The sequence below is a fragment of the Motacilla alba genome, chromosome 1 (genome assembly GCF_015832195.1).
Source record: "Motacilla alba alba isolate MOTALB_02 chromosome 1, Motacilla_alba_V1.0_pri, whole genome shotgun sequence".
NCBI lineage: Eukaryota > Metazoa > Chordata > Aves > Passeriformes > Motacillidae > Motacilla > Motacilla alba.
The window spans coordinates 40,134,427-40,156,312 of NC_052016.1; the positions used below are offsets into that span (position 1 = coordinate 40,134,427).

At 40.3% G+C, this 21,886-nt stretch overlaps 1 protein-coding gene across 19 annotated transcripts in view; it reads right to left on the reverse strand.

Moving 5' to 3' along the window:
- TENM4 (teneurin transmembrane protein 4) overlaps positions 1 to 21,886 on the reverse strand; it is a 1,547,018-nt gene that overhangs the window by 335,463 nt on the left and 1,189,669 nt on the right. For all 19 annotated transcript variants that reach the window (XM_038158275.1, XM_038158258.1, XM_038158266.1 and 16 more), the window contains 2 exons: positions 11,199 to 11,487; positions 6,513 to 6,782 (listed from right to left, as the gene is read on the reverse strand). In XM_038158275.1, coding sequence (XP_038014203.1) covers positions 6,513 to 6,782; positions 11,199 to 11,421 — 493 coding nt within the window. In that variant the 5' untranslated portion in view covers positions 11,422 to 11,487. The remainder of the gene's footprint in view (positions 1 to 6,512; positions 6,783 to 11,198; positions 11,488 to 21,886) is intronic.

The following is a 21,886-nucleotide window of genomic DNA, read 5'->3' on the forward strand; positions in this document are numbered from 1 at the left end:
AAGCTGATGAAATGCAGCTTGATCATTGGAACAGCTTTCTGATTTAATAAGAGGCCAAAATGGCTATCAGAAAACCAGCAGCAAGCAGCATATTGTGGTGTATTTAACCAAAAGTATTGGGATCTTTACCACTTGGGCATGCTGTTTTCAAAAAACAGACTGTTATCACCATGTACCTAGGACCTGGTGTAACACTGCTGATGGCAACAGGAGCCTTCAAAGGCTTTGGTGAGTTCTGTATCAGTCACCACTGAATAAATGAAAGCATCTGTAATATTTATTAACTACCCCAGAGAAATAAAATTGTAGCATTTCTTTGGTGTTCCTTGATGTACCCCTGTGCTTATAATATGTTCTATAAGCATTCTGTTCTGTTGAGTCCTAAAACCCTATGCAGTTTCTCAAGCACTCTTTCTAGCAACAGTAATGGCTTAAGCAGTGGAAGCAGAGGATGTGGTGGTTACTGCAAGAAATGCTCTGTAAATCAGGTATTATGTCAATTAACATGGCTTGGGATAGTAGAGGAGGCAGAGCTGTCATGTGAGCTTTAAAGTTTCTTATTGCCAGTATGTTTCAGTTTTACAACAGCCTAAAAGAATTTTTCAGAAAGGCAATTTATTTGATGAGAAAGCAAAAATTAACTGTAACATATCTACTGCCTTTCTGGTTGGTAAGGCTTGGAGAGCATGTTTGGATATTGAGCTGGTTGTTGCTTGACAGTTTTAAATGCATTTATTTAAATGCATTCCAGAACAGTAGTGACTAAAGGAAAAAATTCACACAATGGTTTGGGTTGGAAGGAACCTTAAAGGCCATCTAGCTCCAACCCCTGGGTTGCCCTGGGAAGGCAGGGACACTTTCTACTAGACCAGGTTGCTCACAGCCAAATCCTTGCTGGCCATGAACAAGTCCAAGGATGGGACACAAGGGGAAATTATTCCTCTTTGTAGGATGTGGGTCCAAAATGCTGCTCTTAAACCTTTTCACCAGTAAGTGTCTGTATTACTCTAGTCAGCATTCCATTTTTGGCACTGACTGGTGCTTTCAGAGGTGAAGCTAAAGATAAATGAGCCCTGAGATGAAACTGTACATCCTAAACAGAAATGATCAACAGATGTGTGGTGGACGTGTTGGGGTGATCAAACCTATATCTAATTGATCATTAAATGGGTGATTGTAGTCGAGTAGTAAACCCTTTTGCAATCATAGAAGGTGTGCAGAAGGTTTTGCAGGATGGTGTTTCCCACATGGTTTTGCATTGTGAAGATGGAAAGAAGTTGCACAGGACAATTTGACAGAAAAGGTCCTTCAGCTTGAATTTTGGCTTCCTGGGAGGTTAGATCTGGAATTTTAGTTCATGTCTACTAATCTCTCAGTGTGGTGAAGTCACACTTCAGCTACACTTCTGCTGCAAGAATTTCTTGACATGATAGATCACAGTTGAGCATCTTCAACTCAGCTGAACTGTCTTGAGCCATTTGATGCTAACCATCATGTTTATGAGATCCTTCCGACCATTTGATACTGCCCACATTCCTCCAAAGAAGAGATGATGACAGAGAGAAACATCACACCACTCCTCACAGCATTAATCATGGCTGACTTGTTCTGCTAATGAAAAAAATTGCTTCCTCTTCTCATATTAAACCAACTATTTGCCTTGGTGGATATGAACACTGAGCCCAGATTACAACTAAAGTAAATCTTTAGTTTGGAATAGTTTGGAATGGCTTATTTGGAATAGCTGAAAGTTAGGCTGCACTGTTTGTTTGTATGTTCATTTGTTTGTTGATTTTTAAAGGGCTGCAACTCCACTTTCACAAAGACCAATTTTAAAAATGCTGTTGACCCAGGTGTATGGTAACCCTGTAATGATTGTACTGAGTAAACCAGTAAGTTCATTATCACACTGAAGGTAGAGGGAAAAGTGGTTTGGTTTTGGTGATGGTGGTGGGGCTTTTTGTTTTGCCTTTTTTTTTCTCTTTTTTTTTTTTTTTTTTTTTTTGTGGGTAGGGATTTTGTAGGGAATATCTATGCATTTTCTGCCCGTCTCTCAAGTTTGAATCTGTCCAGAGATTTCCAGCATGATTCATAACACTTTGGGTGGATCTGGGTTAAGATCTTCATTACACACCCAAAGGAAATAGACACAGCCCAATTCCTGGATGCTTGCACACAAACACTGTCCATGTCCACATCTGTTAGGAGTCCCCTAGACAGTACAAAAGCCCAGCCTGAATAGTCCTGCACAGCCCCAGAGGAATAAAGCACAGCAGTGCTGCAAGAATTGGAACTGGAGAAAGAGGGATGAAGAGGAATGCTTGAGAGACCTGCACAGAAAGACACTCTGACTGAGACAGCATCTAGTCCAGACCTTTCTCAGCAGATCTTTGTCTAGTTTGCATTCAAAAGCTTTAAGCACTGGAGTTCCTCAGACTCCTCTGATCTCCTCCATTGCCAAACTGCCTTCCAACTGTTTATGAGAAGAGGAGACTCTAGATGCTGTCTTTCAACTGTTTTTGCAATGGACGATGTTCAGAAGATGGAGTCAGACTCATCTCCATCTTTACATGGCCATCTCCAAGACTGTTCTTGGAGATGCTTAGTGGGAGCAATGGACACGAGTTGCAGTTGAAATCCATACCAGCTCTTAGGAGAAGAGTTGTTCACAGCAAATGTGGTCACCTGCAGAACCAAGATATAGGGGCTGTGGCCTCTCCATTCTGATAGACACTCAAATTGTAACAGAAAAAAGCCCTGAATGACCCAACCTGACCTCCAACTTAGCCCTGTTTTAAGCGGGAGAGGACCAGAGACTTTCAGCAATGGCTTTCAGTTTAAATTATCCTGTGGTACTGTATTTTTATAATGATGTTCTTATGATTAGAAGTTTTTTGGTTTTCTTTTTTTTTTTTTTTGTATGTGACTAAATTGCTGAAAAATAAGCCAATTTCTGGAAGACTATTACCTCGTTTTTCTTCAATGTGCTCTTCTCTATGGTAAACAATTGCTGGCTCAGTACAAATCCTGTTCAGGGTTAGCTAAGGTACCGCCAGGAAACTCCAGGCTTCACTCCAAATTACCACTTCAGGAACTTCTTTTGCTTGAATCAGTCTTGCTGAGAAATAGTGCAATCTACTATAGGAAAGAAGTTCTCCTAAAATCCCCTAGACTTCCAGGAACCAGACTCCCTCTGTGCTTGGTTCTGAACTGTTAATGGGATTTCACAGTTCCAGTTCAGATCACGATCACGCTGCAGAAAACCCCTTGAGCCATATAAAGTGCCCGCTACATCAGCAATACAGAATGATGGCACTGTCCCCAGGCAAGATGCAGCAACTTGAGCTGTGCCTCTGTCCCCTCACTGCAAAATGACTATCCAGATGAAGTGAAATGCACTGTCCACTGGAGGGGAAGCCATCGTGGCCGTCTGAGTGGGCAGGATGTGAGCTCAGGGCAATGCCAGAGTTATAACTCAACTCTTTAGTGAAAACAAACTCTTAACTTAGTAAAAGCATTCAGCTTCCTAGAAGCATTCAACCTAATGAAGGTGTCCCTACCCAGGGCAAAGGCTTGGAACTAGATATTTTTTAACCTTCCTTCCAACCCAAACCATTTTGGGTTTCTGTGAAAACGTCATAACAGTTCAGATAAAGCTATGGATGGCTTTCCATGCCAGCTCCCTGTTCAAGTGATCTATGGACTACAATATGTCATGAAACCAGAGCAGTTCATGGGCTTCCTTAAGGACAGGGATGGACCGTGACTGTCCTTTCTGAGCAGCATATCTTTCCTTTAAGGCATCACCACTCCAGAAATAAAAAAAAAAACAAAACTACTTTTCAAAAGGGAGTGATTCCTCTCCTTTTCTAGGAACACAAGAAATGTTTTGGCAGAATCATGCTTTGACAACTTTGGATTTACAAACATCGGAAGTAAATTCTCATTATTTATTTTAGATAAATAATGAACAGCATAAAAACTGCTGACTTTGACCTTCATTGGAGAAGTTGGTTTAATGAGCCCCATAAACTCTTCTATTGATGGCAGGTTCATAAAGTCCATATTGACTTCCGCTAAAGGCTATAACTTCTATCAATACTGTCAACAATTAATATTGGCTCATAAAGGTATCCTGTAAACTGAGTCATAGCATTATGTTACTTTACATGGCCATTAGCAAAATTTCATGTCTACTTGAAAATGTTTCTTCTACAAATCTGGGATTTCTCAAAATAGCCTGTGTGATAGCTAGCAGCCCAGAGAAACACTACTTACGTAGAGTGAGGAGGGAGGAAACGCCTTTATGTTCACCAGAAAAAGCTTCTGAGAGGATCTCAGGCTTCATTTGCTCCTACAGTAGGTCTCAGGCTGTGAGGAGTTTGTGCACAAAGGCTTCTTATGCCTTTATCTGTGCCAAGCAATTACAAAAGAAAATGCTCAGATTCTGCCTACTTAAAAGACTTTTCCCTAATCTTCTTTTCTTTCTACCTTGCAACATTTGTTTGGATATGTTTATACCACCAATTCAACCACAGTCCCTATATTAAAGTGAACTTTTTCTCAGTTCTGAACCAGTTTTTCTGACCAGAGCATGGTCTGATGTCTATGACATCTTCCCAGGAAAGTCTAAGCATCAGATGAAGCTCATCACCAGCACAGTTTGGATCTTAATATTTTCCTTCAAGTTCCACCACCTATTTTTTTGTCAGTATGGACAATACTATTACATACTGGACACCACAGCAATCTATGTTTTATTTGTGCTACACAGACTTTTGGTTTTAGTATGATACAGCCCTTCTCTTTCAAAACACCCAATATCTAAGAGTGCAAATGCCTAGGCTCCAAGGAAACTCCTACATTTACACAGCATTGTATGTTCTCCACCTCTCGTTTCCCTTTTTCTAGTTGCTATGAAGTGGTGGTTGAACAAATGGTTAGTGCGCCATTAAACCTAAGGAAAGAGGAATTGAAGGTTGTCTCCAACCTGACATGAGCCTTACAACCTCTATGATTACTTTCAGTAAAGCCTTTCAAGGCATGTGAAGTTGCTAATGCGCTGTTTCTAATACAATTTCATTTGAAAGTGATCTGTAGGGACAAAGTTGCATTTGCAGGTGTAGAGATAGAAGGGCAAACGACTCCCACAGATAATGCAATTCTTCTCTGTTAAGACCAAAGGGAAAAAAAACCCCTAAAATTCTGTATACTGCTTTTCTTAGTAGGCATGGAAAGAAAAAACGTATGGGATAGGATCGCAGTTGCTCACACATCGCATGGAAAACATAAAGGAGAGCCTGGATAGAGGAGAATGGGATGGAAGCGCAAGGTGCTTGGTTTTGGCTGTTTTCTAGCAATTTCTTGTGAGTGTGCAAAACTTTAATTTACTCTGATGATCCCTCTGATTTTTAATCAAAACACAAGGATCAGAAGGAAAACAATGCAACCTGGCACTGTGTGTCTGCTTGTAAGACACTACACTAGGAATCTTAAAAAAATATGGTAAAGATAATTTAAAAAGATTCTTCTGTACATCCTTTGAACAGAAGGCCATTTATCTTTGAACCCTGCCTAATATATCATTATCTCTGAGTAGAAACTTAATAAGCTTCAACTGTAATTTTGTTGGAGTTAAACATAAAATCATGTGGGTGGTGTATGTCTCACTGTCATGGCTTCTAGAGGAAAACTTATCATCATTTGTCACTATAATACTCTGGCAAAAAGCATGAAAAGAACAAGTGATACAGTCATTTCACATGAGCTTTCTGTGCCGAGCGCAAGTGCCCGATGACTTGTACGCAGCAGTTATATCAAGAAGCAGGCTGTGCTATAATTGAATTAAAGGTGCAAAGGCATATAGGACTGGATGAACTCCTGGGTCAAGTTGCAATTGAATCAAAGTCCCCTCTCCTTCTCCTACACTGCTTGGCAGAACTGCTGACCAAAAGGTTCGCAGACCTACAAAAGGCATGCAGGAATCCCCGCAGCTGGAGACACAAAGTTACAGAGATAAAAAAATCTGTGACCTTCAGCTTTTATTTTGCACAAAGAAAAAGGCTTCTAAAAATATTGCACCATCGTTTTCCTTCAGAGAGCAGTCAGCCAATTTACATAAATGAAGCGGCCCCTGTCAAGGAACCAGCAAGGAAGAGAAGAAAATTATCTGCCCAGAAAATCTGAGCAAAGATAAGAGTAGCATTGGCCAGAGGAGGGGAGATTTAAATGCCTTCCCTCTGAAAGGTTGCTGCAAAAAGCAGGGAGAATATTACAGCTATTTAATGATCTCTGTCGCAGTGATAAATAAGTAGGAGCTTCTCCAGCAGTTCATTAACAAAGACTCTGTAGGACACTAAAAAGGCCACGACTGGAGCTGTTAGAAGAGTGTTTTCATGGAGTCTGATAAAAAACCCCATCACTAAAGCTAAGGAAGATTAAGGTGGAGTAGTAGGAAGAGACATTCCTTATAGAGCTCAAGGCTGACACTTGCATGCATTGTCACCACTTACCTGTTTCAGTATTCTCATGCTCCGTGTCAGTGAGGGTGAGGTTGGAGTTGGCCCGGCTTGACAAGCAGGAGCTGCGCCCGGACTTGGTGTTGCGTCCCCAGAGCCTCACTGGGTGCTCGGGTGACATGACCACATCTGCTTCCGTGTCGGCATCCGAGCCGGCGCTGATGGAGTAGCCACAGTGAGGCAGCCCGATGTCGGTCCGGTACAAAGCCCCGTGTGTGGGTGTCACATCTTCAAGTCCCAGTTCTCGCAAAGAGAAGTTGGCTCCTGTGAGAAAAACGCATCAGCCAGGTTATTCTTTAATAGGGCACGGTGCCATGTAGCACAAGTCAACAGCTGAAGTGAAGTGTTCATCCTCTACCTTCATGTGGGTCACAGCAGCATCACGGTAACATACAGCAACATCAAACCAAATATACCTTTCTTCTGTGGTTGGTCTTGCTCAGTATGAGACCAAGAGACCACAGAATCATAGAATCATTAAGGTTTTAAGATCATCAAGTCCAACCATTACTCAGCATGTCCAAGTCCACCACAATGTCTCTAAGCATCTCATCTACACTTTTTTTATACAATTCCAAAGACAGTGATTCCTCCACTTCTGTAGGCAGCCTTTTCCAATCCTTGACCACTCTTCCAGTGAAGAAATTTTTTGTAATATCCAATCTCAACCTCCCCTAGTGTCTCTCAAGGCCATTTCCTGTTGTCCTACTGCTTGTTACCTGGGAGAAGACACCAGTCCCCACCTCATAACAACCTCTTTTCAAACATGCCAAGACTAAAAAGTGGCTGGATTCCTGCTTCTGGAACCTGACAAAAACTCAGGGCATGTTCAAGGAAATCATCAAGTTTGAAAGCAAAAATAGATGTAGAAATGGTGCAATACTTTAGGAGAGGCAAAAAGTAATCTTCTTGTGAGAAAAGCAAAATGAGGCGTGCAATGATCAAAAGTCCTACCATACACCTGACAACTTCCCTACAATAGGCAATTTGAGTGAGTTCTGCTCATTGAAATCCCTGAAATTACATACTGGGAATTTAAATTTCCTTTGGCAATTTCACTTTCCCTGTGCTGACCACTCACACCTTGACTCATATTTAGCTATTCATTCTGATAGAGTCACAGCAGAGGTTGTTTGGTCGCAAATAGATGTAATTGTTTAGCTGACTAAAAATATGACCTGAAAAGTGACTCTTGACTCCATGTCTAGTTACCTGCAGAGCTTCAAAATCAGACTGAATTGATGTGAATAAGCCTTCAAATATTAGTACACTTTGTTTGGAAAGTTCCACAAAGAGGCTGGGAAGAGCAATTTTAATCCACATTTATTTAATGCATGCATTTATTTTTCAATCCTGAATATCTTGAAAAGATTTTGGCCACCCATGAGTGCCTTTAGCTGCACAGTGCATTGATACAGCTCAATGCACCCCTGCTTCTGTTGTGCTATGCCTTGGATGGATTAAAGAACTGAGCAGCTTGCAGCTCAGGCATATTTCAACAAGATAAATGTGAATGCATGATCTCCAGGAAATTTCAGGCATAAACCTTCCTTTGAACACTGAAGTTCATAACTACTCATTATTGAAATCTGTTCATCAAGTCCGGATCTCAAGGTTTTATCCAAAGCTGAATTACCATTTTCTCCTTTCTCAAAACCCCACAATTGTGTGGGTTTTTTCACATTTCTATTTGTTGATGCCAAATGTCATATGGTACAAAATGTGTATCCCACAGAAATAGTCAGTTTTCCACTTCTCCAGAGTATGGTTTCACACCTGTGGAAACACCCTAGCTTGTCTTTGAACCCTGATGATTGGGAAAGGTCTCTCATATTAGAGCACACATGCATCAGATGACAGGTGGCCAAAAGTAGATGCTATTTTACTACATTTTTTCATTCAGTTGACTTTATAGCTCACAGTGAACAGAGACGAGACATCTGAATGCAAGGTGGGACTGGACAACATTTTCATGTATAGTTCAGAGAAGGAGCTGTTTGATGGCAGGAGAAAATTGTGGTTCAGCTGGTTATGGATCTGCAGCTGACAACACTCCAATTGCATAAAGGATTCATGAACTTCACACCTTTTTAGTTGACCAAACAAGATTAAAGCTTTCAGACAGAGTGGACAGAAAAGGTTGCTTGGGACTCACACCTCTGTCCGACCCTTGCTTGAAAAGCACAATGCAAGCTTGTGGCAAAGTAATCCATTTAACATAATTACAAAGTGGTTTGAGAGATCGTCCTCTAAATTCTCATGGCATAAGGAAGCAAATAAACCCGACCTAAGTTATAAATGCTAGGAAGCAGTATCTCCCCAGAGACCTTGCTCTTCTCTTCTAGTTTTGACTTAAGTGTAAGGTCATGGTTTTCTAAACCATCCCTTGTGGAGTACTGAAAAATATCTTTCGGTTTTCCTTGCGTGTTTGAGTCACTGATGCCAAGTTCTACCTTCGCCTGAAAGAAGCCACACTCAGCATCGTCGGGCACATCAATGTGCAGCATGACCGATGTTCTCCAGCAACAGCAGCTCATAAATTATGAAAAATGACTGCTACAATTAACTCAAAATCAAATGTATTTGCAATAAACAGCAGCAGATGCATTGATTTTCATATTCTATGCTCACTGTTGCCTTTTAAGCTGGAAGAACTCAAGTCAATAAAAGGAGGATAATAAATATCCAAGACTTTTTAATTCAGATCTGGTCTATTTTCTCCTGTGCTGACTTGCACATTTGCTGACATTCACTCTAGCTAAAACCATTTAAATGCTGACTTGTTTATTTACTGAATTTATTTGGTCAATTTGAAATGTTTTCCTCCTCTGCCTTCCAAACCAATGCAGGAGAGAAATTCACTTTGCCTCGTTGATGTCAAGCAGGCTAATAAGGCTTGGTTTCAGTTGGCCTGAAGCCAAGCAGCATCACAAAGAGAGGTCCATTCATGGCTTACTGCCAGTGGAAAACGTGGCACAGAATGTCTGGGGTAATTGTTAACACACTTCAGGCCAGTTTTGGGACCCTCAGGATAAACTGGGACAAAGCTTTAAGTTGAGCCATTTGTGAGAGTTATATCAGAAACAGAACTGGTGCTCTGACATGGTTAATCTTAACTTTTCAATGAATTTCAGCTACTTTAACCAGCCATTTTTACTATTTCTCAGTACCCTCAACATTTTCCTAGGGAAGCATGAGCTTGTGTATAGAAAAATTACACTCCGTGTCAACAGACTGGATTTTCAAGAAAAGCAATATTTTGTGGACTTCTTAGGAGAAGTCCATCGATCTGCATGGCCTCAAGGACCTCCAAGTTGAAAACCACTGACCTGGACTAATTCACATCTATCCTGCATGGTGAATATATTGTATGAAGTAAGCAAATGCAAGGACCTAAATAGTTTCCTTTTCTTTATACTGTCATACCTTCCTTAGAGGGGATGAAGTACTTCAGAGTTGCTAAGAGGGAAACTGCTTTCATGATGTCACAGTGTTACTTACATCAACTATTGGCCCTTTTGTTGATTATTGCCTATTGCAGCTATTCTGAAACTCAAACACCAAAGCCATATGCATGAAGATACTTCAGTAAATCATTTTGCTTGTGTGTGCCTTGAAGATCAGTCTTGCACCAAAACCACAAGTGCATGAATTTTGAGGAGAAATCAAGCAACCCCCAAGTTTAATGAGTGTAATTATATGCATTCCTTTTGGGGAATCAGCTTCTCTAAATTGCAGAGGACGTGCTCAGAGTACTCTGGGTCGGCTAGTTTATGTCCATTTTCTGGAACGCTGCCTACTCTATTTGACTCACTTTACCATTTTATGCTTTTCTTGATGGACTTCTAAAAACAATTTATGTGAAGTCCTGGTTGAAAGCTGAACTACATCTCTACAGAAAAATGAAGATGAGTCTTATAGTAGCAATCAGAAATCTACCTCATACAGGCAATAACAGCAGTGAAAATTGTAACTGCACTGACTTCAGGGTATCTGGAATCTCTGTTAGAGAACTGTGGAGTCTGCGGTGACTCTTGAAACTCCACATCTTCACAGATACTGGGACTCAGATTCACGGAATGTGCTCCTGTAAGTCCTAAAGAGGTTCCTTACTCCTTTAACATTGAAGCATGTCCCCAAGGCAAACCTAAAGCCTGCATGCCATGTACAATGCCAAGAGGGGTCATTACATCTGGACCAGTTGTCTCTCTTCCAGAGTTCTTGGGTTTTGCTGTAGACCAGATGGACAGTGTGGACAATGACACTCCACTTGCTGCCTCCTGCCTCAGCATTCCTCGTTGACTCCCTTCATGACAGAGCAGACATGTGACAAAGTGAAAGGTCTCCTGAGCAGGCAGGATCATTCCATGCCACTTCAGTACTGTACAGCATGTGCACAGGGGGTTTTAGTCTCATGGTGGGAAATGACAAAGTGCTGCTGCAGACAGAAAGACTAAGACATAGATAATGCGTCTTAAGAAGTGCTAATGAACATGGGATTTGGGTATGCCACTTAAGGACACTGGGCTGCACACAGTGATCTCTGCTGCTCTCTTTAAATCTCTCTCTTACATCTTGCTTTTGGGCTCAGAGTCTTTCAAAGGTAGCCTCCCACCTAACTCTGGCTCTCAGCTGATTCCCTCATGCTGCTTACAGCTGCATCTGCTGAAAAGTACCCACCTGCTCGGCAGAATTCATCAGCCTCCTGGTGCACCATGTCTTTGACCCGATTGCTGTAGGTCAGCCTGGAGTCTTGATCATAAGCCTTTAGGGTCTCGCTGGAGCTGTAGGACTTCTGGGGTGCCTTGCTGTCCTCACTCTCGGCTGAAGAGCTGGTGTAGCGGCGCTCAGTGTCGCGGCGCCGAGTCAGAGATCGATACGGCTTCCTTTCTTTTACATCCATGGCACCCTTGTCTGAGTATTCAACATTAAAATAATGACGTCTGTGTGGCGGTCAGATTGGAATAACCTGAAAGAGAAAATTTAAAAAGTCATGCCTTTGGGCACTCAATGGCTAATTTGCCTACTTTATACATTCTTACACTGAAAAAAAGGGATGTTACTTAATGGATTGCAAAAAAACCCTCTTAGAACAATTACCAATGAAAAGAAAGTCTCAGTTATGTGTGACTCATTTAATAATTGCCACTGCTAACAGGATACATATATGCAGCAACCTGCATCTGAACTAGGCATACACTTGGGAATTTGAAACTGATTGTGATATTGTGTGTCTTCTTTCCGTAGGAAGTGATTCAGACACCTCGAGGAGGCATGTATTCATCAGTCACCTAATCTCTGGGAAATCAGGTAATGCTGAAATGTCTCTATTTGGGCAACTGGAGGGCTTTGGAAAAATGCTGTCCTGTGGTTTTAAAAATGTTTCCACAGATCATGAGGTTAGAAAGTATGAACAAAAGACCGAGATGGTATAAGAAGGCAAGTGGGAAAGGAGAGGGAGAAAGGAAGGATGAAGGAGTGAGATGTGGATCGAAATTGCATGAAAATGTCTTCCTTTTCAGAGGGCTCATCTTTACTCAGCTGGAAATATATTAGAACTTAAACAGAGCTGAGAAAGTGTAAATAAATGATAGTGTTCTGCTTCATGTAACAACATGGCCTGGGATTTATTTCTGTGGAAAAACCAATGTATATATGCACTGCAATACAAGCGTACATATCTGCACACAGAAAAAAACAGATATCAGAAATAAAACGTATTCAAAGGTTTTTTTTGTCCAAATAACTAATAAATGGTATTTTTACTTCAAGTTTATTAAACGTGACAGAAAACACAGAAAAAATAAAAGGCAATGACTTGCATTGAGATGGAAAAATATGTTTTTTAATATCTAAACTTGTTTATGTGGAAAGATGATGATAAAATACACAAACCAAACATGGAAAATCTGTAATTATGAGCTGAGCTTCTCAGAAACTGAATCCTCCTGACTGCTAAAGAACAGAAGTTGATTCTCTAAATGCCATCCCAGGATATTGTTGTTTACCATCAGCATTTAAAAACAGAAAGCTAAAGGTTCAGAAAGAACCTATCAGTTCTTGGTCTTTTTCACAGCAAATACATATGGAAATATATGGCAAGAACTGAATCACATTCTGTTGGCATTTCTTTCTTGAAAAGCTAAACCCTGAATGTACTAATGAAAACTTACTCGTCCATGACTCAGATCCTAGACTTGCTTCAGATGGTGTGTCCTGGATTTCAGAGAATCACAGAATCCTAGAATGGTTTGGGTTGAAAGAATCCTTGCAGATCATCTAGTTGCAACTCCCTGCCATGGACAGGGACAGATTCCACTAGACCAGTTGCTCAAAGCCTCACCCAGCCTGACCTTGAACATTTCCAGGGATGGGGCAGCCACAGCTTCTTTGGGCAACCTGTGCATGTGCCTCACCACCCTCACAGGGAAGAATTTCTTCCTAATACCTAATCTACATCTGTCCTCACACAGCTACAGTGCAGTAGTTGCAGTGCTCACAGAAGTGCTGTGAGCTTTGTAGGTCAGTTTAAAGGGATGTGGTGTAATGTAGCATTTGTGGGTTCTAAAATTCAGGAGTTTTAAATGAAAGATATGTGAAGGACGGAAGACTCCTAGCACAGGTTCTGATAACCTACAAATCATAATAGTAATACCAAAGCCTGAAGACAACATTTTATTATTAATTTCTTGCTTGAAAAGCTGTCTGGCACAAGCACAACTAAAAAATACTGGAGTTGAAGAGAGACTGCTGGAAGAAGCAAGAACGACAGGAAGGCTGTGAGGTAAACTGGCAGCTGGGCAAAGAAGAAGCAGTGTTACACTCTTGGGGTTAAACCATAACACACTCCTATTTCTGCAATTCTGATTGTGCTAAAACTGCTAAAGGGTTTTAGCCCAAAAAAAACCTCCAAAACCAACTTTGCAATCATACACCCCAATTCCAACACCTTGTATGGCTTCTGTAGCATTCTTCCCGGGAATTAAGGCACTACTACTATAACAAAAAAAAAAGAAAAAAATCCATTGTCTCAAGTCTATTCCAGACATGGTGGCAGACCAAGTTCATACATTCTGTTTGTCAGCAAAATGCATAGAAACTATTGAACACTTAGGGAGGAAGAGGGGAAAGTAGGAGTGTCTTTAACGAGCTTTACCTGAGTCATCCACAGAGACTTGAGCACCACTTTGACTTTAAACATGTTTTTAAACCCACCAAACTCATTGACTTAAATTCATTCAGGTAAATGCAATACAGTGAATGCAAGTGGGATTACTCACCAGCCAAAACTGACATGTTGAAAGTATTGCAGGGTAAGGGTACAAAACTAAGGCCTGAATGTAGAAGCAATAGTGAAAGAGATTGCATTGTGCTATAGAACAATAGCAGCATGTAAGAGATCGACCAAATATTGGGAGATTTTTTTTTTTTGCATTGAATCAAACATATTGGTGCTTTCATGCTGGTAAGAAATAAATTAAATAGAGCATCTGATTGCCTTTCAGTGCACTGTCATCTCCCCCTTTTTTTTTGTTTTAAAGATTTTTTTGGCTTGAAAAATTGTGACTTTTTTACACTTGTTATTGAATCCATTTGTCTCCTTTATAGCATCTCTGTTTGAAAACCTTAGAAGGAACAGGTTTGTTATACTTTTGAATATAACACCTTAAAACAGGCTCATTCACAAAAGCCCAGTATTGTGAGCCGCTATAATGAACACTGAAATTGTGGTTTATTGTTATGGGGGACGAAGATAGCAGAATGTGAGTGAGAAGTGGTTACACTCTAAGAAAGAAATGAGGAAAGGTGGTTTCTGTCTGCTCCTGAGCATTGTAGCAATTCCTACCTAGGGCTGGTCATTTAAAAACCCTCTAGCAGGAGAGTAACATGTGCCAAGGAAACCTTTTTGCACTGCTAGAGCCTTAAGGTACAAACAGGGTCTGTAATTACCATTAGTAACCTTGCAACTTAGGAAATGACAAAAAAACATGAGGAAATTGACTGAATTCCCACCAGATGAAGGGTTTTCTTTTTTGTAAGGAAAGGTGCTGAAAAACTGAAAATTCTCCTACAGTTCATCAAAAATAGCCCTGTAAATTTGCACCATCCATATGCACATTCCTCTGTAACAATGTTTCTATTCCCAACTCATTCATGTCTATATAAATTTAACGTTTCTCAACTTTTTATTTCTCTCTCCCTCACAACTTGGGTTGACTTTCCAAATAGAAAGGTTACCTCCATAAAACATAATGAAGATTTTTTTAAAGCTATTTTTAAAGACTGAACTGTTGCATTTACCTGACTTAAGTAAGTTTCCAGCACTTCTCTATGGACATGCAGTTCTTGTCATCTCAGTTTTATGGTCCAATTCCCAGATGGTTTAGATACCTTACTTTCAACAGAGTTATGTTGTCAGAGAATTTGCCTCATAGCTTTTCTGTGGTATTTTTTTTTCTGCTACTCCTTGTGTCTAGATTTTACTTCTGCTACAATTTCATCAGTGCCATCAACACCTCACATTTTTCCTGACTTCTCTGGCACATGACAAACACAAAGAATCACACTCGTCTCAATTACATACTCAACCACCAGTTTCTTTCCGTCTTTAGCTCATGATTGCTCCTCATAATTTAAAAAGCTTCCATAAACTTGCTGGACTGGATGTAAAAACCCAGGCTTTCTAATATGGACCTTTCTATTTCCGTGTTCATTTTCCCTCTATAAAAGCACAAAACCCTTCTGCTCTGAATCATTTATATTTGGAAAGGTCTTTCTTGTTCTATAATGCAGTGTTTCTAGTTCTGTTTGTTTCTTTCATCATACTGTTGTCTGCATAACATATAAAATTTCATTTTTTTCCCCCTTTTCTAAAATTTTACTTTAAGGCCAATTAGTTGCAATAGCCATTCCTATTTTTGGCAGCCTTCTGTTTATGGGGGTCCAATCCCAGCTGGACCCCAAACTGGTCTGGAGTACAGCTCGCAACAGAAGCATCCTTCTGTTTTTACTTATTCTACTCAGAAAAATCCCACTGACCCCAGAAAGGGTTACTTGGAAGTAAAAGCCTATAAAATCAGATTCCTTGATATAGTTATATTTTTCAGGAGTGTGGGACTCTTCTCACATCCCTGCATACATGTCAGGGAGTGGAGAAAAAAAATCAGCTTTCTGGTTCTGGTGCAGTAGTGCAGCAAACATAATGCTTGTTTGCAGCACTTTTTATTTTGCTTTTGCCTTGGTTGGTTCCCAAACAATCCTTTTTATGATGTTTTATCCTTTATATCTCTCCTCCTCATTCTCAGGTCTGTTGGTTTTTGTTGCTCTTTGGAGCTTTGATTAACCACACCGGCTTTGTGCTGCAGAATCGCACTCAATGAATGGCAAGGGGTATGATTTATTTTCTGAGTCACTGCTCAAAAGAGAAACTTACATCAATCAAAAACCAGACAAGGGAGTGTGACACCACAAAGTGATATGCTGGGAGGCGCTTATAGCAAAAAGGACAGGTGGTCTTTGATAGCTGACTTACATTGCAGGTCACTAATCACAGAGATTAGCAGCAAGGTGATAGACAGTGCCTGTTCTGGGAGGCAGCATGTCATATCATCCAATTTTCTGTCAAAATGTAAGGGTTTAAACAGTACAGATAGCTTTATGTACTTCCCATATAGTTTTGGCAACAAGGTGATGAGAAAGCTGGAAGAGTGAAATATCTTGTTTACAAGAAAACGTGAACACGAGCTCTGGTGGGTTGATTCCACCTCCACCTTTGTGCTGAAGGAAGCAAAAGGACTACTTTTCACTTCTCATTTGTTTTCCTCTTTAAAACTGCCTATGCAGAAATGGCATTATTTTACTTGGTAGGGCATGCTTTTTGTCTTCTTGAACTCAATCTCCTTTCACTGCTTAGGGCAACATTTTTGCCTATTTTTTATTGCTGCTGCCCCTTGTAGAATGAGCACAGCCATAAGATACTGAGCAGTAAGCTTAATTTTATATTCCCTCCTTTGGGCTCCACAAATCGAATCATTAACTAAGACCTAAAGCCAGTAAGTAGTGAGCAAGTATCCTTTCTTTCACTTAATAGAGGAAGAGATGAGCCACGGGAAGTCAAAGTGAATTGCTTAAGGTGGTACAAGAGGAAAACAACACAACTGAGGGCAGCAACTTCATGTCCAAGGCTGTGTCTGATACTAAGCCCTGTTTTTTTTTGAGAACCAAGTCACATAAGCATAGTAGAATAATTAATTTAAAAAACTGTGGCCAATGCATGTCTGAAATCTTTGTTGGAGAGCAGAAGCATGAACCTCAGTTATAATTAACAAGATGTTCTTTCATGTTTGATAGTGTCCTTCAGTCAGAAGGACCGTGGAGCATGGACAATCGCAGTTGTATCTGACCTACGAAATCCCATGGTGAGTGATGAAAACTCCACTCAGAGTCAAAAGGGAGACAGATTTTCACCTTCTATATAAATCTTCTCAAAGATACCAGCAGATACTGAGGGCAAACCAGCAATGTTATTTGGGAAATTAGTTCCAACTCAGAACCCTAAGCTGCAATCAAAGAAGTTGTAAGTTCAGATGATTAAATGACTTGGTGTCTGTGATTATTAATATCCTACACCAAATTAAATCCTCATCTGGTATTTTACATTGTATTTGAAAGAAGGTAGTCCACTGTTACAGTCCTACCATTTCTGTGAGGATGCAAATGTCCTGTTCAAGTCTCCCTATTGTGATTTCATAGGCTCATGGAAAGGCTTGGGCTGGAGGGAACTTTAAAGATCATCTAGTTCCAACCTCACTGCCACAGGCAGGGATGCTATGCACTAGTTCAGGTTGTTTACAGCCCCATCCAACCTGATGTTGAAAAAACCTGGCCTTCTTTACACAAAATACTGAACTTGAGAAATCTTATTTGGTCATTTTTATTTGTCAAAAACTGTCTAAGATCTTGCCTCTCATTCTACCTCATCTAAAGCACAAACCTGGCATAAATGTAGTGTCGAATGTTCCTTCTGATGCATTCAGCAAGTACTTTGGCATGTACTCGGGGGTTATTCAAATCAAATTTGTATTTCCTGGTGAGCAGAGTCAGCAATGAGCTGATCTTAGCAAATACACTACTGTGGCTTAAACAGTGTGATGCCATTTACCATGTTTCTGGGAGATTCTTCCATAACATAAAGGATTCCTGTGTTTTTTATTAAACCTTAAGCTTCAGATTTATAACAGAAGTTCAAATCCCATGAGATCTTCATAGGAAATAAATTAAGCTATAGGTACAACATCCTCTCACATTTTTGGCAAAGACTTAGGAAAGAAGCAGGCACAAGAGAGGAGGAGAATGAAGAGTTGAATTAATACTGTTTGGCTTCAATCCAGTACTCAAAGAAAGTAACAAAACCTCCCTTTTCTGGTCTCAACCACTAAGCCTTTCTTCTACTGGTAAGAGACTTGCTAGACAGTTGGTAATGCTTGGTCCAAAAGATGTGGTTTGTGACCTTTTCATGAAAAAATCTATAACTGCATTAAGCTGGAGGCCTAGGAAAGCTTGAAACAGTAGTGGTGAAAAACCATGGAGGAGGCTGGAATGCTCAATTATTTCTGGTTTGCAACTCCGTAAGTCTTCTGTCATGGGCTTGAACATTTAACCTGTGCTAGTGGAAGATTTTAGGGCCTGAAGTTAAAAATTCTTTTGAATAATTTTTGTCAAGTATGAGCAGTCTGCAGTTGCAGCCATCAGAACCGTACTCTGGCTTACTACAAAATGGAAATTACTTTGGAAAAAAATCTTAGTTTTATAGTGAAATTCTCATTATGAGTCTATTAGCTATTCTTGGATGAAGTGGGTTTTCTTCAGAACCTCAATTTAATAGAGAGTGCATAATGGCATTTAAATAATGAATGCTGAAAGATACAGCCTGACCATGTACACTCTTTTATGATCAGCCTACAAATTTTTCCTAACTGTCTCAGGGTTTGGGTGTATGATGTGCCATACATCCAAACCCCATGTGAAACCAGCACATTTATCAGCAAATCTCAAGAGTGACAAAGAAAAGCTTACATAAAATGCTGGTATTCACTGAAAGTATTACCACTCTTTCTCCATCACTCACATTTTGCTAATTTGGGCTCTTACCTGGGGTACAGGAAGCTAAAATTTATGTCCTCCATCTAAGTCAGAACAAAGTTTTGAATCTGCCTCAAGCCTCCTAGATAAAAGCCCTTGGCATAGCCTTTCTCAATCTGTTTGGGAGAATTTTTCCTTTTTTCTTCCAGAGAAGAAAAACATAGCTTGGGTTTGGTTTTTGTTTGTTTGTTTTTAAACAAACAAACAAAAAAGATAATTTCTAGTCATAGAACTGTAGAATGGATTCCATGACAACAAGTAAGATGTCTTTGTGTTGGAAGATCACATATTTTTAATTCCCTGCCATGGACAGGGACATCTTTCACTAGACCAGGTTACTCAAAACCATTTCCAACCGGTCCGTGAACACTTCCAGGGATGGAGCACCTACAATTCCCCTGGGCACTCTGTGCCAGTGTCTCATCTCTTAGACAGTAAGAAAAGCCTGCTACAGGACTCACTCAGGGTGTTAAGCCTTATTATCACTCCTGGGTAAGCTTTGTGTCTAATTCTCAGTGTTCTGTTGTGGCCTACAGGAAGCCTTTGTAATTAAATTGTGACTCAAATGAAAATGTAGCAACAATCCCAAGACAATTCCCATGCACACCTTGTGCCATTCAACCTCTTTATTCCACAATTAGGTAAGTGAATTCCCATGCTTAGATACACTAGCTCTGTATCCCTACTTCCCTGTCAATAAATTGAACAAGGAAACTATCCATCTTTATTACCCCTGTATGGATTGGATGCAGTCAATTTGGAAGAGAAAAAGGAGACAGTGGTTGTGAACAGTGATTTCAGAATCAAGGCTGGTCTTTCCCCTCTATCCACTTCAGCAAATTTCTCTGCAGGACCACTGAATGTGACTGTCCCTCATGAATCTGTCCTCTGAGAGTTTGCCTAACCCCATTTGACTCTAAATACTTTTGGCCTTCACCACATCCTGTGTGCAGTGCCCTGTGTGACTCTGTGTGAAGTACTTCTCTCATTTGAAGTCACTGTTTATGGTCTTTTTCACGGGAATATTGATGAGCCCTCAGCCTTTTCCATAAGAAAAGAGGCCTTGAACTCATACCCAATCTCAGATGTATCTTATGGCTATGACACATTATTTCTGAAAAGAGCTGAATGGATGCTGGGACTCTTTTAGAAAAGAAAGCATGTCTGCCTTTTCTGCCTACAGCCACCACCCTGTATCCATATTCCTCAGTAAAGGTATCACTTTGATTTGCACCTCCTGTTTGAAACTGAGTTCAGAGCATCCTCTGTTCTACACCTTTCAGATGTAGCCTGGGGTTTGAGCAGCTCACAGGGTGACAGCTGGAATTGAAGAAGACCTGTAGTATAAAACTTTCAAGATCTGAATTTTTCCTCCTTTTTGTCATTGGCTTGACTGTGAAAACAATAGAAAAGTAGTTTTGGACAGTACTGGCTTTCACTACTGCCATTGAATAACAGGGAATGCCATAGGCTCAACTGAATTTGGAGGAATATACTTAGAATTATGCTCAAAAAGTATTGCCAGGGACAGATTTATTTTGTATCTGCCTATTTATTAAGACTAATTTTATAGATACTGCAGAACAGTAAGATGAAAAACTTCCTGCAGCAGGGGGAAGCTCTCACCTACTCAGGCAGGACACACCGAGTAGGGAAAAAGTATTACCATCCTTCTTCTACAGGCAATGGCAACAATCTTATCCAGTTACTTGAATTTATGTAAGTAGCCCAGGAAACTCCTGCAGCATTAGGAGTTTCCAACATACAGTATCACGTGTAAAAATGTCCCTACTCTTGTAGATGCTGTGGTACTGGGTAATCTCTCCTTGCCTTCCTTTAGCAGGGGGAGAAACCAACCTGTTTTCTTGTTCTGATAAAATTCCCTAAAGGGTTGAACTTCAAACTAAGTTTATTAAAATATGAATTATCTGTAAAAAAATACTGCAAGGGCTCATGAATGGCGTCATTTTAGGACTTCTCTGTGAGTTAATCAGAGTGCATTGAGAAATGCTAGGGATTGATTAATCAGTGTAACCCCTACTGTGTCCAGAGCTTCACTTTCAACAGCACAATAAGCTTATGCAGTAGGAAGTGTATTTTTCTTAAGTAAAATGTCTATGGGGGAAAAAAGAGAGAGGTAAAAATAGTAAATTAGAAATAGGAAGTGTTTGGGTTTTTTTTCCTTCATTGGAATAACAAGGAGGGGTATCACCTCCAGGAAGAGATTTTAAGCACATGCCAGAGGACTTACACCTGATTGCTGAGTTGCATCTTAGCACTGCATGTACAGGGATATGGAGAAAAGGCTCTAGGGAGACCTTACAGCTCCTTCCAGTGCCTCAAAGGGCTACAAGAGAGCTAGGACAAGGGGGAATGACTTTGGACAGACAGAGGGAAGGATTAGATTAGATATAAGGAAAAATTCTTTCCTTTGTGGGTGGTGAGGCACTGGCACAGGTTGCCCAGAGAAGCTGTGGCTGCCCCATCCCTGGCAGTGCTCAATGCCAGGTTGGGGATTTGAGCAACCTGGTTTAGCAAAAGGTATCCCTGCTCATTAGATGATCTTTAAAGTCCCTTCCAACCCAAATCCTTCATGATTCTATGATTCAATGACCCTCCACAACAGACATCAATACACTCTTCCAGATATACAAATGCAATTTAACTGAAAGGTGCATTAAGGAGGGATTTTAATAAGGTAATGATAACTGATACTGTAGTTCAAGTAAAAAAATCAAACATTACATTTAATCTATTCTTGCAAAATGCTGTTTTTCTACTTGCCCAAAGCTAACAGAGTAACAGTACGGTTTATTCCTACTTTTTTTTTTTTTTTTTTTTTTTTAACACACAGTAAAAACTCCGATTTCTTACTGATTTAGCCTTCAAGGAAGTCCATTTTCATTTCTTCCATGTTACAGGCAGAACAGACCAACAGAAAGGAGGTGACCTGACCAAATAATGCAGGAAGTCAGTGGCACAGACTACACAAACCCCAGGTCTTGTTTGCACATCAGAAGCCTGTTTACTGGAGTTCTTGGATTCTGTGCCAGTAATAATGAAATTCAATCATCTTCCAGTTGATAAAGCACTAGATAAGAGATTAAGTGGTTTATTCAAGTCCAAACTGAAAAATAAATTCTGCATTGTTGGTATTAAGATCACTAGTTTAGTGAATCTTCTGGTTCGCCATAGGAAAACATCATGTATTTGACTTTCAGTGGCAA